At 42.9% G+C, this 23785-nt stretch overlaps 1 protein-coding gene across 2 annotated transcripts in view; it reads left to right on the top strand.

Moving 5' to 3' along the window:
• The window catches only part of LLGL2 (LLGL scribble cell polarity complex component 2), a 78288-nt gene extending 54889 nt beyond the window's left edge, over nucleotides 1-23399 (top strand). For both annotated transcript variants that reach the window (XM_081317670.1, XM_081317671.1), the window contains exons 13-26: nucleotides 1953-2106; nucleotides 2238-2342; nucleotides 4616-4908; nucleotides 6574-6712; nucleotides 6950-7094; nucleotides 8431-8547; nucleotides 10307-10473; nucleotides 11402-11663; nucleotides 12254-12407; nucleotides 14587-14633; nucleotides 15664-15711; nucleotides 18816-18858; nucleotides 20098-20159; nucleotides 23107-23399. In XM_081317670.1, the coding sequence (XP_081173796.1) occupies nucleotides 1953-2106; nucleotides 2238-2342; nucleotides 4616-4908; nucleotides 6574-6712; nucleotides 6950-7094; nucleotides 8431-8547; nucleotides 10307-10473; nucleotides 11402-11663; nucleotides 12254-12407; nucleotides 14587-14633; nucleotides 15664-15711; nucleotides 18816-18858; nucleotides 20098-20159; nucleotides 23107-23111 (1741 nt within the window). In that variant the 3' untranslated portion in view covers nucleotides 23112-23399. The remainder of the gene's footprint in view (nucleotides 1-1952; nucleotides 2107-2237; nucleotides 2343-4615; nucleotides 4909-6573; nucleotides 6713-6949; nucleotides 7095-8430; nucleotides 8548-10306; nucleotides 10474-11401; nucleotides 11664-12253; nucleotides 12408-14586; nucleotides 14634-15663; nucleotides 15712-18815; nucleotides 18859-20097; nucleotides 20160-23106) is intronic.
• Nucleotides 23400-23785: the final 386 nt, after the last annotated feature.

Consider the following 23785-nt stretch of genomic DNA (forward strand, 5'->3'; position numbering starts at 1 on the left):
CACACACACACACACACACACACACACACACAGAGTTGATCTTTCCATTGCCTAGTGCAAAAAGAAGAATATTTTGGTCAAAAAAATAAAGGGAACACAAAATAAGACATCCTACTATTAAATACAGTACATTGTGTTGTTTAAGTGTTCCCTTTATTTTTTTGAGCAATATATATATATTTGAGCAATATACACACACACACACACACACACACACACACACAAAGTGTGCACTTGATGACATTCTTCCCCAGTCTGATGACCTCCAAGTGGTCTTGACCTGCAGTGACACAGATTGCTAGTTAGCATGCTGACTAGAGATTATGGAACTGAAGTCTAAATTGTCTGGAGAGGCCAGGTATTTATTTATTTATTTAGATTTATATACCGCCCTTTCCCGAAGGACTCAGGGCGGTTTACAGGATATTTAAAAGAAAATCAATAGAAAAGTTAAAAAACAAATTAAAAAAGATTAAATGAGACCCTGAGAAAAATAAAAACCCAGTTAAAATTAAAAATTAAAAAATTCTCAGCCTGGGCCAGAGAGCTCGAAGAGCCAGGTCTTCAGGTCCCGGCAGAATGAACGGAGGTCGGGGGCAGTCCTAAGCTCCGCGGGCAGCTGGTTCCAAAGGGCAGGCGCGCCCACTGAGAAGGCCCTACCCCTGGTGTTATCCGCCGGCAATCTTTAACCGGCGGCACCCTGAGAAGACCCTCCCTGTGGGAGCGCACTGGACGAAGGGAGCTTGATGCTGGCAGCAGGTGTTCCCTCAAATATCCCGGACCCTCGCCATTTAGGTCTTTATAGGTCATTACCAGCACCTTGAATCTCACCCGAAGGGCAACCGGAAGCCAATGCAGCTCGCGGAGTAGAGGTGTTACATGGGAGTATCGGGAGGCCCCCATCACGACTCACGCGGCCGCATTCTGCACCAGCTGAAGCCTCCGAGTGGTCCTCAAGGGCAGCCCCATGTAGAGAGCGTTGCAGTAGTCTAAACGGGAGGTCACGAGCGCATGAGTGACTGTGCGTAGGGCATCTCGGTCCAGGTAGGGTCGCAACTGGTGCACCAGGCGAACCTGGGCAAAAGCCCCCCTGGTCACGGCTCCTATGTGATCTTCAAAATTGAGCCGCAAATCCAGGAGGACGCCCAAGTTGCGAGCCCTATCAACGGGGGGGTAACACCTCACCCCCCCCCATCGTTAGAGATGGAATAGTCTGGTTGACCCGAGATGCCGGTATGCACAGCCACTCAGTCTTGGCAGGATTGAGACGAAGCCTGTTTCTCCCCATCCAGACCCGGACCGCTTCCAGGCAACGGGACATCACGGCGAGGGCATCGCTGGGTTGGTTTGGGGTGGAGAAAAAAAGTTGGGTATCATCAGCGTACTGATGATATCCCACCCCGAAACCACGAATGATCTCGCCCAGCGGCTTCATATAGATGTTGAACAGGAGGGGCGAGAGAACCGACCCCTGAGGAACTCCACAAACGAGAGGCCTCGGGGCGGATCTCTGCCCTCCTGTCAACACCGACTGCGAGCGGCCCAGGACATAGGAGAACCACTGCAAAACAGTGCCTCCCACTCCCAACCCCCTGAGACGCCGCAGTAGGATACCATGGTCGATGGTATCGAAAGCCGCTGAGAGATCTAATAGGACTAGGACAGTAGAGAAGAGAGAGGTAGGGAAAGTATTTTGCCAGAAGTGCTTTGAGGTGCATGCAGCGAGATCAGTGTGGAAAGGGTATTTGGCATAATTAACGTCTTGTAAGCCTCCATGAAATAGCAAGAGGAAATTCAGCTTCTTACTGTTTTCATTAATACTTAGTATGTATTGACTAACACGCTTCTACCAGGCTAGCCTCGATTAAGGAGCAGCCAGTCATTCAGCATCTCTCTTGCTTAGAAATCAGGGAGTGATTCTGGTATAACCTGCCTTTCTGCTTTGGGCTCAGGCATGAGGACGGCACAGTGCGCTTCTGGAATGCATCTGGTGTGTGTCTGAACCTCCTGTATAAACTGACCACAGTGAAGGTGTTTCTCACTGATTCAGATCTCAATGACAATATGAACCAGCTGGGAGAGGATGAATGGCCTCCACTGCGCAAGGTAAGCAGCCTGCACCTCCTGAAGCCAAAGCTTGCTCTCTCTTCTCTACTTTCAAAGAAGTGCTCTTTGCAACTATATGCTGTATTTTTGTGCTCAGGTGGTATCTGTTGCTTCTTTCTCTGCTGCATTAGGTTGGATCCTTTGACCCTTACAGCGATGACCCCAGACTTGGGATCCAGAAGATCTTCTTATGCAAATACAGTGGCTATTTAGCTGTAGCAGGGACAGCAGGACAGGTACTAATGGGATTAATATATCAAATGGATTTGGATGGGCTGTTGTAGCTTAGAGACCTGGGCTTTCACACTGCAATACAATTATCCTTAATTAGACCGAGCTGTTAGATTGTTTCTCTTATCCTAACAATTTCAGAATTGTGGGAATTGGATGCAATCCATTCCTGCTCAGTTACTGTGTCCTTTTTTTTGCTGGTTCTGGCTGAAAAGTGGGTTCGCGGACAATGGTCTCTTCACTGCACAATGGGGAAATAATTTCCATACTCTAGCAAGCCAAATCTTCTCAGCAGTCCTTCTGCGTGCAATGCACAAGTTTTGTTATTTACTCAACATGTGGTGTCCCCTAATACAGCTACAATTACAAGTAATCCTCACTTAATGACCCCAACAGAGACCAGAATATCCATTACTAAACAAAGCAGTTATTAGATGAAATATTACATGACCGGATCGCTTAGCAACAGCAGTTTTGGTAGTCCTGGTTGCAGTTCATTACGCTAAGACTATGCCATTGTTAGGGCAGGAACTCTCACTTCTCCTGTCCTGCCATGCTCATATCCTTTTCAGCTGCCCCACCCCCCACACACACCTCTCTCCCCCACTTCTCTGCCTTTTTGACTGCTTTGCACTCCATTGCTGCTCCCTCTGTAACCCCCAGTACCTGCTGACCATCACTAAAGCCAAAATAACGAAATAAATAAGTATACAGTCAGAATAAAAACCTGAAACATGATGGTGAATCCAACTAGCAACACATATATCATACACTCAACAAGAGGCTCCATCCAGACTAGCCCAAAATGTGGGAAAAGACTCGAGCCCAGAGCACAATCAGGATGAGAATTTTCAGGGGAACCTCCTTCCGGAGGGCAGGCACCATGAGAGTGGAGGAACACTTCCACGATGCCAGTAGGTGGCATTTTTGAATCAGAGAAATCCAGAGGAGATCAACTAGGGCAGACAACATAGGAGATGACAAGTAAAATATCAAGTAACCAGTAGATGGCCTTTTTTGAAAGAAATCCAGAATGCATCAACTAGGCTCTATCACGTAGGGCTTTATAGATTATAACCAACACCTTGAGTTGCACCAAGAAGCTAACTAGCAACCGGTGCAACTTGCAGAGTTAACCAGCCCAGTGCAGACATACATTTAGATGTACTTGGTGTGTAAATGATGTGTCATTCTACTATATATTTGAGCAGGGAAGGCCAGTTATTACAAGTAAATCACATATGCATCTATTTTGTTCTGAAGTGCGTTCCCATAGATACAAATTTGCTTTTAATGTCTCTGTTGGATTTTGATTGAAATATATTGCATAAACTAGATTCCTGTTGGAAGGATTTTAAAAAATGATAGCAGTAGCAAAAGCACTGAGATTTATATACCACTTCACAGTGCTTTACAGCCCTCCCTAGGAGGTTTACAGAGTCAGCATATGGCCCCCAACAATCTGGGTCCTCAGTTTACCGACCTCGGAAGGATAGACAGCTGAGTCAACCTTGAGCCAATGAGAGTTGAACTGCAGGCATCTGGCAGTCAGCAGAAGTAGCCTGCAGTACTGCATTCTAACCACTGTGCCACCATGGCTCTAGAGCAGAGAGGTTGCCTACCCCTGCTCTAATTTAGGCATTGACTGCAAGAAGCATTTGTACTGATTTGCCAAATGGTGTTTTTTGATGGTTAGCCCTTGGCCCAGTCTCCACAAACGTGAAGGTAGCAGCTTGTCATGCTCAAGTAATTTTACAAATGATTGTTCTTCTACTGTTTTTAAAGGCTGCCATAAAGTGAATACCAATAAGCAGCTGGAGTGGCATTCTCTATACATGTAAAAATCTCCTGTTATACTGCTGGACAAAATCTTAGACATCTTACACAGAGCTTACAAAGCATAATTTTCCAAATGTTTAGCTGTTTTTCTTGTTCTTATTGGTCATAGTATTGTAAGTGTTCCCCTAAAAGCTTCATGTGCATAAACAAGATGTTAACAGCCTCTTTACTACCAGAAAAGACTTACATCTTGCTTCTATTCTATTTGGACTCTTTGGGTGTTAAAGCAACATCCTTTTGTTGGATTATGTCCCAAAATAAATGCGATGGTTGGAATTCCCTGCCCCTACAGAGGAAAAAGAAAACAAAACAAAAATAAATGAAATGGTGAATTGTTTTGCGCTGGGAAAAGCTCAAAGGAGGAAGTATATATAATGTGGGATTTGCAGTATTGAGCTTTCACAGGGCAGCTCTGAATGAAATCTATCTCCCTCTGAAGGTCCTGGTCATGGAACTGAATGACGAAGAAGCAGAACAAGGGATTGATCACGCAGAAGCAGATTTTCTCCAGGACCAGGAAGGCTACAAGTGGAAGGGTCATGAACGCCTGAAAACTAGGGATGGGCCTGTCCGGTTTGAGCCAGGCTTTCAGCCATTTGTCTTGGTCCAGTGTCAGCCTCCAGCAGTCGTCACATCACTGGCCCTTCATTCAGAATGGAAACTTGTGGCCTTTGGTACAAGCCATGGATTTGGGCTGTTTGACCATCAGCAGAAGCGGCTGGTTTTTGTGAAGTAAGTTACTTTCTGGGGAAGAAGATATTTAAGAGAGGGCTTATGTGACACACTTGGTATGTAGCTTCTAAAGCTTTTCTGGAGCACTGTATGTTTTCAATTCTGGTTTTACTATCATTTTTTTTTACATAATGAGCTGGTGGTTTTTGCAATGAAATCTAACCCAGGCAGGGAATGGTTTGGTCACCGAGTCCCAGTTTTTCACATTCCTGGAGCTCTTTTGAGCTGCGCTACCATATAGCAGCAGTATGGCTGCTTTTAATTTGGAGGTGAGAAGTAAGACTTAGAAGTTTAACATAACTGTGAAAACAAAAAGCCCATCCCACAAAACCCACTTATTATCCTGTTGCTATCATAAATGGGCACTATGCAGCCTTGCCTGGTTAGCATTGTTCTACCTGCTTCAATCTTAGCTTCCCCAAACCTAAATGTGACTACAGGTTAGTCCTTGACTTACAACAGTTCATTTAGTGACCGTTCAAAGCTACAATGGCACTGGAAACAGTGACCTATGACCATTTTTCACACTTCTGACAGTTGATGCAGCCCCAGGGTCATGTGATTTATATTTGGATGCTTGTCAACTGACTCATATTCATGGCGGTTGCAGTGTTCCGAAGTCATGTGATCCTCTTTTGCAAACCTTCTGATAAGCAAAATCAAGGGGGAAACCGGATTTCACTTAACAACTATGTTACTATTTTAACAACTGCAGTGATTCATTTAACGAATGTGGCAAGAAAAGTTATAAAATGGGGCAAAACTCACTTAACAAATCGGTCCTTTAGCAACATGAATTTTGGGCTCAATTGTGGTCGTAAGCTGAGGACTAACTGTACTATCCATCAAAACATTGCTCATTTCTGATTTAGGTAAATTATTATCCTCCTTGTTGTCCATTAAATTAGTTGTAATTTGTACTTGGCACCTGAAGAATAATAGGAGAAGTATCAAGAGTACTTCTGTGTAGTGAGATGGAATTCTCTGGGCAAGCTATTGAGAAGAATCCTGTACTCCTAGATCCTACAAAAAAGCTTAAGCTCCAAATAGTTCAGATGCAACATAGATACAAAATGTACCACATGGGTGCCAGTCCTGACTAAGGGAGAAGAGGGTTAATGCCATTCTAGAACACAGCAGAATAAGTGGAAACTATGCTGCTTCTAGCTGTTTCTCTGGCAAAACAAAAGCAAAGCCCTCCTGTCTATCAGAGATTGCTAGGTGGGGAGGTGTTGAGAGAGGAGGATTCTTTATGAATTTAAGACACGTGTTCCATTGGAAGGATAAGATAATTTATCTGAAGTTACTATAAATCAATCAATCAGAATAGAGCTGGAAGTGACCATTGGTTAATTGTCCTCACATTGTCCTCATTGTCTCTTAGGAAGTTTCTTCTTAATTCCAGCTTGCTTCTCTTCTTGATTAGTTTTCATCCATATTAAGCAGCTATATAATTTTAAAACACCAGGTCAGTATGGCATAGAAACTAATCAATTGTGTTGACTGAGAGAAGGGCTTCCAATATTTTCCCAGCATGTTGGTTCTAAAGAATAGCCAATTTTGGCATAGAGAAGTATTTATCAAGTGCACAGTTTAGAATTTTGAATGAAAAAAAATTGTCCTAATGCCCTGATATTAGAGCAAATGCTACTGGCTTCGTTCTAGATGCACCCTCCATCCTAATGATCACCTGGCCTTAGAAGGCCCGCTTTCCAGGGTGAAGTCCTTAAAGAAGTCTCTCCGTCAGTCCTTCCGCAGGATGCGAAGGAGCAGAGTGTCAACTCAGAAGCGGCCAACTGCCCAGGTGAGACAATGTATCACATAGTCGTAACCCCTTTTTTAAATGACAGGTCATTGGTGATTCTTGATATTGCCTTCCCTACTTCCTTACGTGGAAGTAGACATTGTAAGGAGAAAAGAATTTTATAAGACCCGATTGAGTCTTTTACATAAGGACTCTATGTGTTTGTTCTCAACTATTAGATTAGTAAAAGTGGATATTCAATGGTTACCCATTTTTTTTTCCCATGGGACAATGCAGGAGGGAATTTCCAGGCATAACCGTGATGCATTACAAGAAATTGAGTTAGCTCCAGTCCAACGAAAGATTGAAGCACGATCAGCAGAGGACTCTTTCACGGGCTTCGTGCGCACCTTATATTTTGCTGACACCTTCCTAAGAGACAGTAAGTAAGAAGACTTGCCATCTGTCTCTGCTCAGAGAACAAATAATGGTTATTAGAGAGCATTTATCACTTCCTGGTCATCATTGGTTAAAATCTAACTCTCCACCAATGCCTGCAAAACACACATGAATGCATGGGTCACTTGAGTCTTTATAACTGGTCACTACAATTGGTCGGAAACAGTTACGTTTTCTGACATTAACGAAATATGCTCTCCTCTATATAAAGGTTTTAGAAAGTGACTCTTCCAAGTATTTCAACATATTTGTTAGTTTTGGATAAGAAAATATTGGTTAAAAGAATACTAAATGAATGAATGAATCTAAATGAATCTAAACAGCAACATGTACACATTCATCCATGCACATACATCCGTGCACTAAATATTAAATCACCTGGAGTAAGCACACTGTTCAATGTTTGCCATTTATTCAAGATGCAGAATTTCTAGAGCAATTTTTTAGAAGCTGAATAATAAATCACAAAGAAAAAGAATATTTGCTTTGATGAGGAAGGCATTTGTGGCCATCAGGTTTTGGGCTGTTTAATTCAGTGGAAAAAAATGGTATGTTTGTATATACTTTTGCATTTAGTACCCAATATTTATTTATTTAATTAGTTTTCTATACCGCCCTATTCCCGAAGGACTCAGGGCGGTTTACAGGGCAATATTGCCTTCCGAGTGAAATTCAAGGTGCTAGTGATGACATACAAAGCCCTACATGGCTTGGGTCCGGAGCACCTACTGCCAGCGTCAACACCCCTCCGTCCTGTGCGCTCCCACAGAGAGGGCCTCCTCAGGGTGCCACCGGTCAGAGAATGCCGGCTGGTGGCCCCCAGGGGGAGAGCATTCTCGGTGGGTGCGCCAACCCTTTGGAACTGCTTGCCAGCCGAAATCCGGATGGCCCCCGACCTTCGCACCTTCCGGCGTGACTTAAAAACCTACCTATTCCAGCAAGCCGGCCTGGCCTGATAGATTTTGGGGTTTCACTTGTTTTACTATTGCTTTACTGTATACTTACCTTGCTCTGTACACCGCCCCGAGTCCTTCAGGAGAAGGGCGGTATATAAAACAAAATAAATAAATAAAATAAATAAATAAAATAAATAAATATTTAAAAGACAATATAAAATTAAGATAAAAAACAGAATTAAAAAGAATTAAATTAATTAATAGCCCAACATTGTGTCTTTGAGCTGGACTGGACTGGACTGAGTCAGAGAAGTTCTGTACTTACATTGGAGATCTGAGCCCAGTGTGAACAAAAAAACCCACCATTGTTTTTCATCACTTGCTACTCAAGTGGCACTTTTGAGTTCTGTTACTCCTTTTCAGGTTCTCGGCACAGCCCTTCTTTGTGGGCAGGTACTAATGGGGGCACAGTGTATGCTTTCTGCCTGCGCATTCCTCCAGCAGAGAGAAGAATGGATGAGCCTGTGAGAGCCGAGCAGGGTGAGTGAGACACACTGATGAACTGCATTTAGGGCTGATGGATGTGATGATCTTATCCATTCTACCGTAAAGAGCTAACATGACATTTTCATACGTGATAAATGCCCTTGAGGGTGATGAGCTCACTGTGTAACAGAATATCAGAAAACTACTTTGGTGGGTATTTTACCAGCCCTTAGATATTTGGTGAATGGATGTGCAGTCTCTGATGATTTGTGTAGTATTTACCTTGTTTTCCTGAAAGTAAGGCCTACGCTGAAAATAAGCCCTAGCTTGATTTTTAGGGGTGGGCCTAATATAAGCCCTACCCCAAAAATAAGTTTTGGGGCGAGGCACACACCTAAAATGTGTGTGCACAAACATTTTAGGCACACACCTAAAAATCAAGGTGGTGTTAGGGTTAGCTGCCCCATGCATCCTGCGCCCACTGACCTTGCAGCCAGGCCTCTCCTCACTAGCCCACTTCTTCTGTGGCGTTTTCTGCAGCCAGGCCTGCATTTCTCAGTCACAGGTCTTTCCGGAAGGCCACTGCAGCCGAGAACTGAGCTAAGGATTGAATCCATAGCTCAGTACTTGGCTGCATAGGCCTTCCAGAAAGGCCTGACTGCAAAATGCAGGCCCGAATGCAGCTGCAGAATGAAGCTGCTCCTTCGGTCAGAAGAAGTAGGCCAGCTGGGTGGGGCTGTCGGTGCCAGAGTTGAGTATAAAATCCCACTCAGGTGGCACTGATGATGTTACCTAGTTTGGGTAATGAAACATCTGCAAAAAAACCGAGCTCAGATAGTAACAGGAGTCCCTCATTAGCCCCTGATATTATCAAACTTCTTCTTTTTAACCGTAATCATATCTGATGTGTTGTGAGTCAAGACTTTTATTAGTCTGTATTCGAAAATCCCACATATTTTAACCTATTCATTTTCAGCTACTTTTTCAGCTCTGTTCCCACCAATTTTTCATTAATGATACATCATATTTTTACAGGTGTTCAGTAAGTCATTTTGACATAACATTTTGGTGTTATGTCTTTGTAATCAGTTTGTGCAATCTTCATTGCACAAGCTGAGTATATAATCTATTTCTTGATGATGATTTTCAGAGAAAATTATCCAGTAGTTCCCCTTTGAACATTATATGCTATTTATCGGTCCAAGCTTTAAGGTTTTGCCCATTTATTAATTTTTAATTCTTCCATTTTTATTACAATTATCTTTCTAATATGGAGCTCAGAGCAGTATATATTTGTCTACTCCTATTTCTTACTTTTGCAATTGCCTGTGAGGGAAGTATGATTGTGAGAAAGTAACTAGACAAGGAAATTAAAAATTTGAAACCCAAGTCTTTCCATTCATAATCTAAAGCCACATTGGCTCTTCTTGAATTTCATCTGAGTCATGGTGAAATCATTAAGGTAGTAACAATGCATGCAAAACAAGGGAGCTGTGTTCTACCAGGAAATTAATCAGCTTAGCTAAAGAATGACTTTTTCCCCTAATATAAAACCTGACAACTACAGTTTTAATAAGCCATGAGCTAAACCAATTATAAAAAGCTAAAGCTACATAAAAAGCAGCTTAGAAAGCAGCACCATAGACTAGGGAGTAGTAATAATAACAATATAAATACCATAAAAATAATAAAGGAAAATCAAAAGAAACACAAACAAAAAAACAGATCCCAAAGCAAAGCAGCTTTTTCACCGATGTCTTGGATCTAGAACTCACCTTATTGCCGTGTGTATTTTCTCTTCTCCTTTCTTTAGCCAAAGAGATCCAGCTAATGCATAGAGCTCCAGTTATTGGCATTATTATTCTGGATGGCCAAAGTACTCCTCTTCCTGAACCACTTGAAGTAGCTCATGATCTCTCCAAAAGTCCCAACATGCAAGGTTGTCATCAGCTTCTTGTAGTGTCTGAAGAACAACTTAAGGTAACAGGGTTCCCTGTATGTGTGGTTTTGTACATGTGTGATTGTCTTATGCTTTTTGGAATGCAGTGTTCAGAGGACTTCTGGAAACACAGACTTACTTCCTTGTCTCTTCCTTGCTTTCAAGAGACATTCAGTGGCATGTATTACTAAACAAGGCTGCCCAGAGTTGAACAATCAGCCTGTAAATTAGGAAGGTTGATTTGCACGTGGCAGAAATTCCCAATTTTACCTTGTTCGCTCGTCATGCATTCTCCACATGTATGACTTCTACACAGGTGGAAGAATAGTTGAGTCATCATTATCTTCATTCCACCATCACCCAAAAGAATTTTAGAGAATGGATGGAAAATTGGGACCCTAAATTGAGCAGCGTCTCCATTAATATAGGAGGACCTGTGCTGTGGGTAATTTCCTTCTGCTTCTGGAAGTTGAAGAGAACAATTATTTGAAAAGACAGGAATACAAACAGAGCTAGTGGACTTAACCCTCCCTTCTTCCTCCCCCAACTACAGAATACCTGAACGTTGTTTCATCATTACTAGCTCTTCACTCGGCAACTTTTCCCAATTTATATTTATCTGATTTGCTGGCTCCCTTAAAAAGAACCCAGTAGGCTCAATTTGAAGACTATTCTGGGGCCCTGCCAATAACAACGTATACCCCATTTTCTGATTTTGTATGTAGAAAGATATTAGCAAGTAGTGAGAGGCAAATCCTGGCCCTGTAGAAAATTCATTAATTGCTTTCTGTAGCTTGAGGCAGAAAATCATAGCTTTTCTCACTGCTTTCAAAAAAACAACAACACAGGCTCATTTGCTAGCGAAGGAGGGGGAATACTGCACTTTTCTCATTACAGGTTGACTAGTGGAGGCTTTGATGTAACTCTTCCACCAAGGAAGGAAATGATAGAATTTGTTCATGTTGGCAGGTTTTCACATTACCCAAAGTGGTCTCCAAATTGAAGCTGAAACTTACAGCTCTGGAAGGTTCCAGGGTGCGGAAGGTGGCTGTTGCCAACTTCATCAGCGCTAAGACGGAGCATAGTGAGAATGACTTGGCTGTTCTGACAAACCAGGGAGACATCCAGATTATCTCTCTGCCTTCACTTAAAACCCAAGCTCGTTATCCCTGCATTCGCAAGGAGGATGTGAGTGGCATTGCTTCCTGTGTGTTCACCCGATATGGACAAGGTAATATGAGGGTCATCCGTGAGTTGCTACACTTTGGTGCGCTAGCTAGGCCTTTGAAACCTTTGAACTGATGCCTCGAGAGCACATTCTTGGATACTTGGAAGGCTAAGGAAGAAGACTGGGTTGGGGAAAGGGGGAAGAATCGTCTCCTTTTGCACTGAAAAGGAGGTTTAAATTGGTCTACTAAAAATAGTGCTCTCTACTTTAATATTTGCACAAAAGTGTCTTTGTGAGGTAACAACCCAAGGAATCAGTATCCATATCCTAGTTGCAATTTTTCATCCTTGGGACTTATTTTTTTAACATACTCATTCAAAAACGGCTAGATACTTCATTGGGATATTCAGTTATAAAATCAATCGAATTAGTTCAGATGTGACACTGGACGTTGATCATGTAGTAGTCTGCTCCGTATATTCTGAATTTAAGTCTCAGGTGCACCTATTTCCAAATAAGTGTACATTCATAGCTTCCATGTATGTTAATCTGCTTAAAAGGGAGAATGTGCATAGGTAGGACTTTAGGAAAGAAGACCCCTTGCATAATATCTGTCCCTGCTCAACTGGCCATTTCTCCATGATTCCCTGCAGGATTCTATCTCATTTCCCCATCAGAATTTGAAAGATTTTCCCTTTCACCAAAGTGGCTGGTTGAACCTCGATGTCTTATGAATGCATTGGAAAAAAGAGAAAACTGCCACGGGCACAGCACATCTGGCACAGAAAAGACTTCAAAGAAATCGAAGTATGTCTTGTCAGAGTTTCTGTCAGTCAAGTCAACAGTCCATTTTGTCACACTTACAAAGTGTAACTAACTTATTTGACAGTATGGATGATATTTTAATAGTCTTGCATTGAAGAACTCAAATCCCGCCTAGGGAGTCTGGCCGTTGGTGAACAATACCGGGATAATATTGCCCATGCATTCGTGTTGCTATAATTTTTGGAATGTATAATTCACAAAACTATGGGAAGACCTATGTCCAGAAGAGATCCATTTTCTGATGTGATACATTTGAATAGATGTTGTTCTTTACTCTCTTTTTATGAGCATAACCCATCAGTGCATCTGCTTGTCCCTTGATGCCCAATCAACTGATTTATAGAGTTTACCAGTACAAGCAGCTCCCTGAGTTAGGACAGCAATTGGGACTGGAATTTTCCATTGCTAAGCAGTGAGTGAGGCACCATATGATCATATCACTTAGCAATAGCAATCCCTGAAGTCCCTATGGCATCAAGCAAGGATTGAGGGTCATTAAGTGAGCACCCCCTCACAAGGAGTGTGGGTAGCTGGCAACACATGCCACACCCCAGAGGAGCTTGGGGAGGGTGTATGGATGGCAGCGGGGGGGATTTACCCAAGCAATTTGAGTCCTTCCCTGTCAGGGAAGACTTTGCTTGTGGGAAGCTGGCAGGGAAGGTTGCAAATCATGATTACATGACTCCAGGATGCTGCAACTCCCCCCCCTAAGTGTGAACCTGTTGCAAAGCACCTAAATTGATCATGTAACAGCAGGAGTGCCAGAACTTTGGGGCTGGTGATTAACTGAGGACTATCTGTGTATCACTTTTCAATAACCTTAGCCTGCTTAGTTGTGTATTTCTGGGCAAATAAAGCCTGAGATTCCTAACTCTTGTAAAGTGGATAGAATATAGATCTATCAGTGAAACCAATCTGCTCCCCTCTAGGGGAATGTTTTAGGTCAATGATGGGGAACCTTTTAGAGACCAAGTGCCCAAACTGCAACCTAAAACTCACTTATGTATTGTTGGGTGCCGGGTGGGCATGGCCCATTGGGTGGGTGTGGCCAATTGGGTGAGCGTAGCTGCAGTGGGAATGGAAGACTGGGTGAGACTAAAAAGTTCAATCAATCAATTCCAACTTTGCAAGATCTTTTTTTTCCCTGTGAGAAATTGAAATTGGTTGATTTATTGAATTTTTTTTTTGCACACAGCGGCGGAGGCCTAAAGCGAAAAGGTTTTATAACACCCGGCTGAAGGCCTAGAACTGGGGTGACAGTGCGTGTGCCCACAGAGAGGGCTCTGCGTGTCACCTGTGGCACGCGTGCCATAGGTTTGCCACCACGGTTCTAGGTCCATGGTGGCGAACCTATGGCATGCGTGCCACAGGTGGCACACAGAGCCCTCTCTGGGCAGACACACCGTCGCCCCAGTCCTAGGCCTTCAGCTGGGTTTTATAAAACCTTTTTGCTTTAGGCCTCCATCGCCGTATGCAAAAAAAAAAAGGTTCAATCAATCAATCAATTTCAACTTCTCGTGGGAAAGAGCCTTGGTGGAGCAGTGGGCTAATGCCTCCTTAAGTAACACCAGCTGCCTGCAATTAGTGCAGGTTCGCATCCCACCAGGCTCAAGGTTGACTCAGCCTTCCATCCTTCCGAGGTAGGTAAAATGAGGACCCAGATTGTTGGGGGCAATAAGCTGACTTTGTAATAATGCCGCTTTGAGGGGGGGAAAGCCCTAATAAGCAGGCATATACATAGAATGAAGGCTATTGCTAAGCACATTTGATTTGTGCTTAGATTGTAAGCCGCCCTGAGTCTTCGGAGAAGGGCGGGATATAAATGGGATTAAAAAAAAAAATCTCGCGAAGTTGGAATTGATTGAACTTTTTAGTCTCACCCAGTCTGCCGTTAGCACTGCAGCCACGCCCACCCAGTGGGCCACGCCCACCCGGCACCTGATGATACATAAGTGGGTTTTGGGTTGCAGTTTGGGCACTCGGTCTCTAAAAGGTTCGCCATCACTGGTGTAGGTGTTCTCTTTGTAAATGTTACAAGTTGTGACTTAAATAAAACATGGCTTGCTGTAATGTGAGGACTAAAGAGTGCTGCTTGATATATCATATTCTAAGCCAGAATTATTGAACTGTTTGTCTCACTGTCTCTTTTTCTTTTTTGAAGCAATATTAGGGAACCAAGACAAACCTCTGGTGAGCCTGGTGGTGATGGTAAGTAAACTATGGTGCTTAGAACTCAGTTGCTTTTGGGTCTATCATAGAAAACGATGGGATCATTTTGTATCCCATAGTATGGATTGTATTGGCAATACATACACAACTGGGTACTACACTTGCCAAAAAAAATAGCCAAAATATTTATAAAACATTTTGGAAAGCTTCATGAAAATCCCCTCCCCCACACAAGAAAGAGCTGAAACAGCAAGGAAGAAAACAGTTTGTAGAATTTATCAGAAACGTCCCCCATCTGCGTGCATAGACACACCTAACACCACACACCCCCTTACATACACATGCCTTCTTAACTAAGAGTTAATTTTTGGTTATTTAAATAAACTCTACAACTATCTGGGGAATTCTTAAAGTTGTCAGATTTGAGTTGCCATATTTTAAAGTTGTCGGGTTTGAGAAACACCGCTCTAGGGGCATTTAAATAAATCCAAAAACCTAGCATCTTTTGGTCTGGAAATAAATGGGGCAATAGATATTTTTTTTTACTCCTTCCCATTCCTATGACCAATTCATCATTATGCTCAAGCAGTTGATTTACCTTATTTTTATTACACCCAAATAAGCCGCCCTGAGTCTTCGGAGAAGGGCGGGATATAAATGTAATAAAAAAAATAATGCTGTTTTGTTTAACTCTTGCAAGAATAAACGGAACCATTAAAGCATAACAACTAATACTACTACTAATGTAACTGTTAGTAATAGTTAATTAACAGTTAATTAACAGGTGCTAACGTCCATGTCCATGCAATGTCTGAATCACCTGCCCCTTTCAAATCTGGATCATTGCAGTCACTTTATGGTAGTTTTGAATTTCGAAACCGGGTTTTTGAATGCAGAAGTAAGTCATGGCCTAAGTTATTCAGTAGATTTAAGGACCCGTCAGCCATTTTAATAACTTTTAAAACATTTGTTTTGTCTTTCTCTGTTGTTGATGCATTTACACTCAAAGTCCTATTTGTCTCTAGACTGTGAGAATTACTTGCTTTAATATTAATATGATTTTTTTTAGAAAGAATGACTGGTAGGCTGATGGAACACGCCCTCCTCAATGATGAGAGTAAGAAAAAGGCTTGTGAAGTGGACTTTTGGTGGGAATTATCCTGAATGTTTTTACTAATGCACTTTCAACTACTTGTTTTTCCACCCAAAGACATATAACTTCAATAGATTTCTTTTTGACTTGTATATTTTAAGTGTTTAATAGATCAGACTTAATACAGGCAGTCCTCGACTTACGATAGTAATTGAGGCCAAAATTTCTGTTGTTAAGTGAGATATTTGTTAAGGGAGTTTTGTCCCATTTACGACCTTTCTTGCCACAGTTGTTAAGTGAATCACTGCAGTTGATAAGTTAAATCACCTGGTTGTTAAGTGAATCTGGTTTCTCCATTGACTTTGCTTGTGCAAATGGTGATCACATGACCTTGGGACACAGCAGCAGTCATAAATATGAACCAGTTGCCAAGCATCTGAATTTTGATCATATGATCATGGGGCTGCTACAAAATCTCAAGTGTGAAAAACGGTCCTAAGTCACTTTTTTCAGTGCCATTGTAACTTTGAATGGTCACTAAATGAACTGTTGTAAATCAAGGACTATTTGTAATATATCTGAGAGGACTAACAGGCATTATTTAGCATAGCTGGCCTGTTATGTGTGGTGTGTACTCTTCAATACTTTTACATAGTTTCCAGCTGTCATTCATAATTCAATTGCTAATATATGCTTAAAAACCACATTTACTATATTTCTGTTCTGGGCACAATGGTCACATACTACATCTGTGAAATGGATAATGATAACCTGCCTAACAAAACAGTTTGAGAGAGGTCTCAGTGTACAAAGCATTCTGCAGCTCCAGAATGTTTCATTCACTTATAAGTAGATTACCGTATATACTTGAGTATAAGCCGAATTTTTCAGCCCACTTTTTGGGCTGAAAAATTCCACTTCGGCTTATACTCCAGTCAACAAAAAAACTTACCGAGGACTTGTGCGCGGCCGAGGCTTTGGTGCTTCCGGGATCGCGTGCACCTCTCCCAAGCCACCGCCGTCCGAGACCTGCCGAAGTTTGGGGAGGTTTGGGGAGGTGCGCGCGCACCTCCCCAAACGTCGGCAGGTCTCCGTTCCTCCGCGCCCTGCCTGCCTGCTTCTTTCCGCCTCCCCAAACCTCCCCAGGTCTCCGTTCCTCCTGCCGACGTTTGGGGAGGTTTGGGCGCCTCCCCAAACCTCCCCAGGTCTCCGTTCCTCCGCGCAGACCTGCCAACGTTTGGGGAGGTTTGGGCACCTCCCCAAACCTCCCCAAACGTCGGCAGGTCTCCGTTCCTCCTGCCGACGTTTGGGGAGGTTTGGGCACCTCCCCAAACCTCCCCAGGTCTCCGTTCCTCCGCGCAGACCTGCCGACGTTTGGGGAGGTTTGGGTGCCTCCCCAAACCTCCCCAGGTCTCCGTTCCTCCTGCCGACGTTTGGGGAGGTTTGGGCGCCTCCCCAAACCTCCCCAGGTCTCCGTTCCTCCGCGCAGACCTGCCGATGTTTGGGGAGGTTTGGGCGCCTCCCCAAACCTCCCCAGGTCTCCGTTCCTCCTGCCGACGTTTGGGGAGGTTTGGGCGCCTCCCCAAACCTCCCCAGGTCTCCGTTCCTCCGCGCAGACCTGCCGACGTTTGGGGAGGTTTGGGCGCCTCCCCAAACCTCCCCAAACGTCGGCAGGTCTCCGTTCCTCCTGCCGACGTTTGGGGAGGTTTGGGCACCTCCCCAAACCTCCCCAGGTCTCCGTTCCTCCGCGCAGACCTGCCGACGTTTGGGGAGGTTTCGGCGCCTCCCCAAACGTCGGCAGGTCTGCGCGACGTTTGGGGAGGTTTGGGGAGGCGCCCAAACCTCCCCAAACGTCGGCAGGTCTGCGCGGAGGAACGGAGACCTGGGGAGGTTTGGGGAGGCGCCCAAACCTCCCCAAACATCGGCAGGAGGAACGGAGACCTGGGGAGGTTTGGGGAGGCGCCCAAACCTCCCCAAACCTCGGCAGGAGGAACGGAGACCTGCCGACGTTTGGGGAGGTTTGGGGAGGCGCCCAAACCTCCCCAAACGTCGGCAGGTCTGCGCGGAGGAACGGAGACCTGGGGAGGTTTGGGGAGGCGCCCAAACCTCCCCAAACGTCGGCAGGTCTGCGCGGAGGAACGGAGACCTGGGGAGGTTTGGGGAGGCGCCCAAACCTCCCCAAACGTCGGCAGGAGGAACGGAGACCTGGGGAGGTTTGGGGAGGTGCCCAAACCTCCCCAAACGTCGGCAGGAGGAACGGAGACCTGCCGACGTTTGGGGAGGTTTGGGGAGGCGCCCAAACCTCCCCAAACATCGGCAGGTCTGCGCGGAGGAACGGAGACCTGGGGAGGTTTGGGGAGGCGCCCAAACGTCGGCAGGAGGAACGGAGACCTGCCGACGTTTGGGGAGGTTTGGGGAGGCGCCCAAACCTCCCCAAACGTCGGCAGGTCTGCGCGGAGGAACGGAGACCTGCCGACGTTTGGGGAGGTTTGGGGAGGTGCGCGCGCACCTCCCCAAACCTCCCCAAACGTCGGCAGGTCTCCGGACGGCGGCGGCTTGGGAGAGGTGCGCGCGATCCTGGAAGCACCGAAGCCTCGGCCGCGCGCAAGTCCTCGGTAAGCTCCGGGCGGTCACTTGCTTCGCGTCTCCTGAGGGAAGGGGGGGCGACTGGAGCGGGCGTGTTTCCTCGCCTGCTGGGCGCCGCGATTTGCCCGGGGAACGCGCGGGCCCCGAATGGCAGCGTGGAGCGAGGAAGCGGACAGCCAGGGCTTCCCCGAGAGCCGCGGCCACACAGGGTATTCCTGTGTATTCAGGCTTGCAAAATGGCGGATCGAGCCTCTGCTGGCGGCAGAGGCTTGCAGAGCGCGGATCCAGCCTCCGCCGGCGGCGGAGGCTTGCAGAGCGCGGATCCAGCCTCCGCCGGCGGCGGAGGCTTGCAGAACGGCGGATCGCCTTATACTCGAGTCAACAACTTTTCCCAGTTTTTGGGGGTGAAATTGGGGGTCTCGGCTTATACTCGAGTCGGCTTATACTCAAGTATATACGGTAGTTGTTTCTATATTTCTTCCAGGTTGTGATGATGGAAGGCACCTATATTTCTCACAACTCATTTTTCTCTCTCCTTTCAGATGTTCTGAAGGAAATCCAAAGCACTCTGGAAGGTGGGAGAGGGTGAGTATGATACACCCACACTTGTGATGACCATTAAGAAATTAATTTGGTTGGTCGCGAGTTCAGATATAGTAATGGAAATAGCACAGGAGAGATCTATAATATTTTTTGGTATTTTTGGAGATAAAATATTCTGAAGGAAGAGGGATGTTACCATTCGGATTCTAATTACACAGCCTTTGGCCAATTTGGATGTGATGCGTGTATTTTTGGTTTTATGAAGAGCTTTTCAGTGGTAATAAGTCATTTTTTAAGACTTATAAACTAAATCTTCCTTTTGATAGCTAGAGTATGAAACTTGAGTTGTTTCATTTTTGAGGAGAGTGTCTTTCTTAAATAGTAAATAAATTTGCTTAGAAATGGAAAGTTGCATGTGTGTATGATATATCCCTATTGTGTGTGTGTATCCAATTAGAACAAAAACTGAAAGTTGATTGGTATTGTATGGATTTGGTTTTTAATTTTCCAATGAATTCAATTTGTAACATTGGAGAGAGATCTCTTTTTAGAAAGACAGCTAGCTGTTTTTTCTCCCAAAGGTGCCTTTCCAAAAGGCAGCTGGACTTCCTTGGTTTTTCTCTTTGAAAATGTTTTGCTTCTCGGATAAGAGATAATCAATCACCCGTGACCTGGACGATGGAGAGTGTCTCCGTAGACACAGCTGCTTTTTCTGACTCAAAGATCCATGAAATACTGTTGCAATGTATTACTTGAGGGAACACCTGCTGCCGTCATCAAACGCCCTTCGCCCAGTGCGCTCCCACAGGGAGGGTCTGCTCAGGGTCCCGCCGGTAAGAGATTGCCGGCGGGTGACACCCAGGGATAGGGCCTTCTCAGTGGGGGCGCCTGCCCTCTGGAACCAGCTGCCGGTGGAGCTGAGGACTGCTCCCGACCTCCGATCATTCCGCCGGGGCCTGAAGACCTGGCTCTTCGAGCTCTCGGGCCCAGACTGAGGAGAAATTTTAATTTGGGGTTCTTTTTAATCGACTACAGGGTCAATTTAATATTTTTTAATTTGGTTCTTAATTTTTGTATTTTGGATTTTTAATTCCCTGTAAACCGCCCTGAGTCCTCAGGGAATAGGGCGGTATATAAATATAACTAACTAAATAAATAAATAAATAAGTATGTTTGTTTGGAAAGAAACTGCCACTATATACTGAATATGAAAATGATATGACATAAACTGGCTATCTCATAATCTCCTGTTTTTCATTTTTTGTTTGTTTGTTTTGGTAGGAGTCACTATAATAGAAGTTCAGGAAGAATCCAAGTAGGGCATACGTTAAGTAATGGAGGAGGTAAGTTGACTTTATATTTTTACTTGTAGTAGGTATTGAAACATAATAAACTACAGCTCGTTACAAAAATGTGTTGCTTCCCACTCTTTATTTGAGACTGCTGAACAGTCTTATAAATTTTTCCCCCCTTTAGCTTGAATAGAAAATGACTAGTTTCTGTGAAGGTGGAGAATGTTAGCAAACTAGAATTGCATCTAGTTTGAATTTTTCCCAATAATTTCATCATGGTTATTAAAATTAATAAAACTAACAAACCTAATACAAAAAATATATAAAAAAGAAAGTGTGAAAAGTAAGGGAAAAAATCCCCCCAAGATAGTAAGAAAAAGAATTCTTCCTCTTCATCCATAGCAAACATATTCAACATTAACAATTTATGACTGTCTCTTAATCGGATGCACATTTTCTTTCTATACTTCATCTCTAAACTGCAGGATCTCTAAATCTTCAGCTCTCCTTATTGATCAATAAAGGTCCAGTCAAAATAAAAAAAATAACAAATATAAAACCCCTTTCCATTTATACTATATTCTCTTAACAAACATTAACAAAGAATAATAAAATTGAAAGCTATTAAATATTACCAGAAATAACCCCTTTACATATCTAAAAATGATAACATAAATATTACAAATTGAACATTTCCAAACCAGATAACCATGAAATATCACCAAAGATAGCAAATCATTATTTAACTACAGTCCAATAAACCAATTTTGTAGGATTTTTTCCCCCTTATTTCTCCCAGCCATCTTTAGGTCCCACAGATAAAATTCTACCTCGTTTTCGTATAGTCTCTTTGCTTCTTCTCTTGAAGTTCTTATCTTTATCCAAGTCCATTTGCAATTTCTATGAAGTTAACTCCAATAAATCTCTTACATTTCTATTTAAAAGAATAGTTCACGTTGCTCTTAAGGTACATTGTTTGTATGCCCTTTTTGATTTTTAAATGATCATCCAATTCCTACTTGTAAATCCAGCATTTCCATCTCATTTTTGTAATTCGTAAGTTTTAATGAGCCCACCTTGCAGTCCAGTCTATTGTCTTCAAAGGAGTTTGCTCATTTTCAGTAGCAACGTTTAGTTCCAGTAAAGAGTTAAAAAGCTCAAGGACTTCATATGCCCACACGTTAAATGTTTCCTATCATGTGTTCTAGTAATAGACCTTCAGAGTCTTGCTTTGCACTGAAATGTAAACAAAACAGACTTCTCCTTCAGAAAAGGATCTTTCTGATTAGTTTCAAAGTCTTCCTTTAAACCAGTTTTCTGAAGCATTAGCATTTAAACTCTAAAGCCACTCCTTTGCTGTATATTGCAAAAAGTTACAAAAATAAATATCTTACAAAGCTGAAAAAAATGTGGTTATTCTTCCCACTAAGGAATATATGTGCATCTCCAGAGCAATCTTTATGCCAGGGAAAATTTCAACAGTCTGGGCCTCACATCCAGCTGCCTTTTCAGTTATAATGCCCCTGCACAGAGTGGAGAAAAATGTGGGCACCAACTTACCTTGCTACATTGAAAGCCTGGGTTGTTTTCCTGATCTTTTTGTAAAAAAACATTTATTAAATTTTCATAATATAAATACAAATGCTTAGATTGTAAGCTGCCCTGAGTCTTCGGAGAAGGGCGGGATATAAATGGAATTAAATAAAATAAATAATAAATAAAATAAAGACAGTGGGAAAATGGGAAAAGAAAGAAGGGGGAAGAGAGACATGTAGGGTAGGGAGAAAAAGAAGAAAAATGTGTTAACTTCCAACTTTGCTCAGAGTAGCAGAATAAAAATAATAAGGTACAGCCTCGCCTTTTTTATATTTAATATACTAGCCATTTCTATAACAAAAGATGTGCCTAATCAGCAAACCCTAAAGCCAAAATTTCATTTTTCTCCCCTCTCTGTCTTCAGTCTAGAAGCAGTTTCCAAGTAGAAACAAAACTGGACGTATTTTTCAAAGCATTTGATTCAGCGATCTCTGTTAACTCCATCAGTTTCTCCTTCCATTCTTTCATTGTGGGGATTAATGTATCTTTCCATTTTTATGCATAAAGAATTCTTGCTGCAGTCAGTATATACAGCAACAAAGTCACAGATTATTATTTTTTTTAAGTCCTTGTCCTGTTACTATGTCCTGATATCTTGATGGAAACCTTAATCTTGTTTTATCCAGGACAAGAACAGGCTGTTCTTAAAACCTGTCTTGCTCTTGAAAAGACAGCCTTGTCATGACAATTCTTGACATTATGGTTGTCAAAAAGACCATTCAGTATTTTTTTCCCCAGACTCTTATTTCTCTTCAAATGAATGGTGAGGATTTATTTCTCATTTTCCTCCTATATTCTTTTTCTACTTTTAAGACAGACTACTGGGAACCTAGCCAGAGTTTACTACAAAACCCAACATACTAAGAGAGCGCTTTGGCCCTCTTTTTTTCCTTCTAGGAAGAATAACTTGGCTTCTTTCTCAGAAAGGCCTAGCAACAGTAGAACACTTCTAGCAGGAGCTGCAGGAGAGACAGGGTTGGCATTTCTTGGACTTTCTTACTATCTCAGTCCAATTAGAAGCTACTGGATGAATCAAACACCAGTTAAAGGGTGTCGCTGATACAGAATTTGAGCTAGGGGGAAATACCAGCAAGTAGTATATAGATTATTTCTGTCCCAGCTCTTTAAAATCTACAGATATTAAATTCACTGCCTGGCCCAAGCTAATTAGATGTGCTGAGACTACAGTATCCAGAGTTATTCACTTGAGTGGTCAGTACTTGCACTGGCTCAAATCAATTCAGTGTTTCATTAGTCAACTGACTGTATAAACTAGCTAGAAATCATGGAACCTCTAATCCATCACATCTGGTTATTGTACTAGGTTGGCAAAGACTGCTGTAAGTTGAATACGTTAAGTCTTTTGAGTTATGTGGAGTAACTGCTTTTTTCTTTCCAACAGAATGATTGTGCCTTGGCGTGTCGTTTGTGAGGTCTGGGCATTTAAAAGGAGTGCCATAACACTACGTTCATAGGTACACCATCGTCAGGGCTGAGAATCATCCCCTGGCCAGGGCTTCGGATAAAATTGAAGGGCTGCATCCTTTTCCTTATTGTGCCTCACCTGAAGCTCGTACCTATTTTGAGTTATCCACCTGGTGAAGAGGCTGGAACCACTCTAGTCTCTTCCTTTTTATGCCTCTGGATCTGTGTTTTGCAATTTTTCAAGTGTTTGCACAATTTATTTCATATATATATATATATATATATATATATATATATATATATATATATATATATATATATATATATATATATATATATATATATATATATATATATATATATATATATATATATATATACTGGGATGGGTTTTAAATTATAAAATTACTGTTTTGGAAGCAGACTTTTAAGAATAAGTACTGTTTCCACTAAGATTATTTTTTGTACATTTTTAAAATAATAATGGGTGTTTAATAGAGGCATATTTTAGAAGTGTGCTTTTTTAAAAAAAATGATTGAAATAATATATGTCACTTTAAATCCCTGTGGCTGCTCCAATGAAGTTTTTGTCGTATTACAGTACTGTTAAATGGTTTGGCAGACTGAGTAGATTATTTTTGTAGCTGTTCAGATGT

This window comes from Vipera berus (genome assembly GCF_964194415.1).
Source record: "Vipera berus genome assembly, chromosome: 2".
NCBI lineage: Eukaryota > Metazoa > Chordata > Lepidosauria > Squamata > Viperidae > Vipera > Vipera berus.